The sequence below is a fragment of the Eimeria necatrix genome, genomic scaffold (genome assembly GCF_000499385.1).
Source record: "Eimeria necatrix Houghton genomic scaffold, Enh_scaff843, whole genome shotgun sequence".
NCBI lineage: Eukaryota > Apicomplexa > Conoidasida > Eucoccidiorida > Eimeriidae > Eimeria > Eimeria necatrix.
Window position 1 is genome coordinate 1 of NW_013654650.1, and position 2,500 is coordinate 2,500.

A 2,500-nucleotide genomic window follows, 5' to 3' on the forward strand; every position below is an offset into this window, starting at 1 on the left:
GGGCCCAAACCCTCCCCCCTCCCCCCAAACCCTAAACCCTAAACCCTAAACCCTAAACCCTACTTCGGAGTCTTTGCCGTAGACGAGGTCGAGTTCGTGTTGGAAGTTTCTGCATTTTGCTTCCAAGTCATTTGGCTTTTTCTTTTTTTCTTCGAGAGCTCTTTCCGCTTTTTGCCGAGCCAGCAGCAGCAAACGCAGCTTGCTCTGCAGCGTCTGCAGGTCCTGCAGCAGCAGCAGCAGCAGCAGCAGCAGCAGCAGCAGCAGCGGGAAGGTGCAGCAGCAGCGGGGGAGGCCAGCAGCTGCGGCAGCAGCAGTGCAGTGCAGCGCGGGGAGGAGCAGGAGTGCAGCAGCAGCAGCAGCAGTGCAGCAGCAGCAGCAGCAGGAGTGCAGCAGCAGCAGCAGCAGCAGCAGGAGTGCAGCAGCAGCAGCAGCAGCAGCAGGAGTGCAGCAGCAGCAGCAGCAGCAGCAGCAGCAGCAGCAGCAGCAACGGCGACTCACCTTGACATCCATCTTGGGCGAACATTCCCGCAGCAGCAAATCCAACAGACGCAGCCACGCAGGGCTCTTCGCCTGCAGCAGCAGCAGCAGCAGCAGCAGCAGCAGCACTGGCAACAGAGAAGGAGTAGTAGACAGCTAGCTAGCTAGCTAGCTGAGTAAACAACTAATTAGCCAGCTAGCTAGCTAACTGACCAAAGAGCTGCCTGGCTAGCTGGCTGGCTAGCTGGCTGGCTAAATAACTGGCTAGCTGGCTAGCTAGCTAGCTATGTAGCTAGCTAGCTAGCTATGTAGCTAGCTAGCTAGCTAGCCGAATAAATAACTAGCTACCTAGCTAGCTAGCCAGGTAGCTATTTGACTAATCAGCTAGCTAGCTAGCTAGCTAGCTGATTAAATAACTGGCTAGCTAGCTAGCTAGCTAGCTAGCTAGCTGGCTAGTTGATTAAATAGCTGGCTAGCTAGCTAGCTAGCTAGCTAGCTGGCTAGCTGCTGCTTACTGGGCTGTCGACAATTTTCTTGGAGAGAGCCTCAGCTAGCCGTTCGCAGTCCTTGAGGGTCTTCAGACTGATGGCTTCCATGGGATCTGCTGCTGCTGCAGCAGCAACAGCAGCAGCAGCAGCAGCAGCAGCAGCAGCAGCAGCACAGGAGCGCAGCACGTCAGGAGCAGCGCAGCAGCTGCAGCGGCGACGCAGCAGCAGCAGCGGGGACGCAGCAACGAAGCAGCAGCAAACGAGCAGCAGCAGCAGCAAACGAGCAGCAGCAAAGCAGCAGCAGCAGCAGCAGCAGCAGCACACTAACTTGCGAGGGTCTTTGCTGCCTTTGCTGCCAGTGCTGCTCGTTGTTTGCTTTCTGCTGCTGCTGCTGCTGTTGCTGCTGCTGCTGCTGCTGCTGCTGTTCTGTCTGGCTGGTCGCAGTCAGCAAAAAGATCAGCCATCAGCCTCTTCTCATTTTCTTCCACTAGCCTGCAGCAAACCCCAAACCCTAAACCCTAAACCCTAAACCCTAAACCCTAAACCCTAAACCCTGGGCCCCTCCTTCGCCTAAACCCTGAACCCTAAACCCTAAACCCTAAACCCTTGACCCTAAGCCCTAGCCCCTTAGGCGCTCCGCAGCAGGGCCCTTGAGCCCCAAACCCTAAACCCTAAACCCTAAACCCTAAACCCTAAACCCTTACCTTTGTGTCCGGAGGCGTTCAGCAATGGGGTCGCTGAGGGGAGTGCTTTCAGCAGCAAACCCCTTGGCTGCTGCTGCTGCAGCTTTTTTTCCTGCTGCTGCTGCTGGTTTTGCTGCTGCTGGTTTTGCTGCTGCTGCTGCGGGGGAATCAGCAGGAGTTGCTGCAGCAGCAGCGCAGCAGCGGCAGCAGCTGAGCGGCCTCTGGCAGCAGCACTTTGGCAATTAGGGTTTTAATTATTTATTTATTTTAATTAATTTAATTAATTTAATTAATTAAATTAAATTAATTATTTCATTATTTCAAATTTATTTTCAAAAGCTTCCTACGCTCTTCGAGCTCATCAAGAAGATCTTCCCACGTCTCTGCGACCGCTGCAGCAACAAAGAGCAGCAGCAAAAGCAGCAGCAGCAGCAGCAACAGCAGCAGCAGCAGCAGCAGCAGCAGCAGCAGCAAAGCGGAATTTAGCTCGAGGCAGCTGCCCGCAGGCAGAGGTGAGGAGACTGGCTAAAAGAACTGAACAGCCAAGGGCAACTGCAGCAGCAGCAGCAGCAGCATGGACAGCAGCAGCAGCAGCAGCTGGCTGGCTTGCCACATGGCGCTGCTGCCAGCAGCAGCAGCAGCAGCAGCAGCAGCAGCAGCAAGGCCCCTGCAAAGCTCTATGCAGTTGCAGCAAACGGCGATGGAAAGGAAGCAACTCACCCATTTTCTCTGCCCGAACACGCGCTCGATGCTGCAGCTCTTGCTGCTGCTGTTGCTGCTGCTGCTGCTGCTGCTGCTGCTGCTGCTGCTGCTGCTGCTGCTGGACTATTTAGGGGTCTCACGCTGGCAGAA

General features: G+C 55.4%; 2 protein-coding genes across 2 annotated transcripts; one reads left to right on the forward strand and one right to left on the reverse strand.

The window, feature by feature from the left end:
• Positions 1-82: 82 nt before the first annotated feature.
• On the forward strand, positions 83-645 carry ENH_00079190 (hypothetical protein; the record flags this gene model as incomplete). Its single annotated transcript, XM_013583180.1, has 1 exon — positions 83-645. A coding segment is annotated over one exon (563 nt), but the record flags the coding sequence as incomplete, so codon positions are not given.
• A 1,020-nt stretch (positions 646-1,665) lies between these two features.
• On the reverse strand, positions 1,666-2,372 carry ENH_00079200 (hypothetical protein; the record flags this gene model as incomplete). The annotated part of the gene is made up of 3 exons (XM_013583181.1): positions 1,666-1,829; positions 2,001-2,045; positions 2,369-2,372. The coding sequence occupies 3 exons, from the start codon at positions 2,370-2,372 to the stop codon at positions 1,666-1,668; spliced, it is 213 nt and encodes a 70-aa protein (XP_013438635.1).
• Between the last annotated feature and the right edge of the window lie 128 nt (positions 2,373-2,500).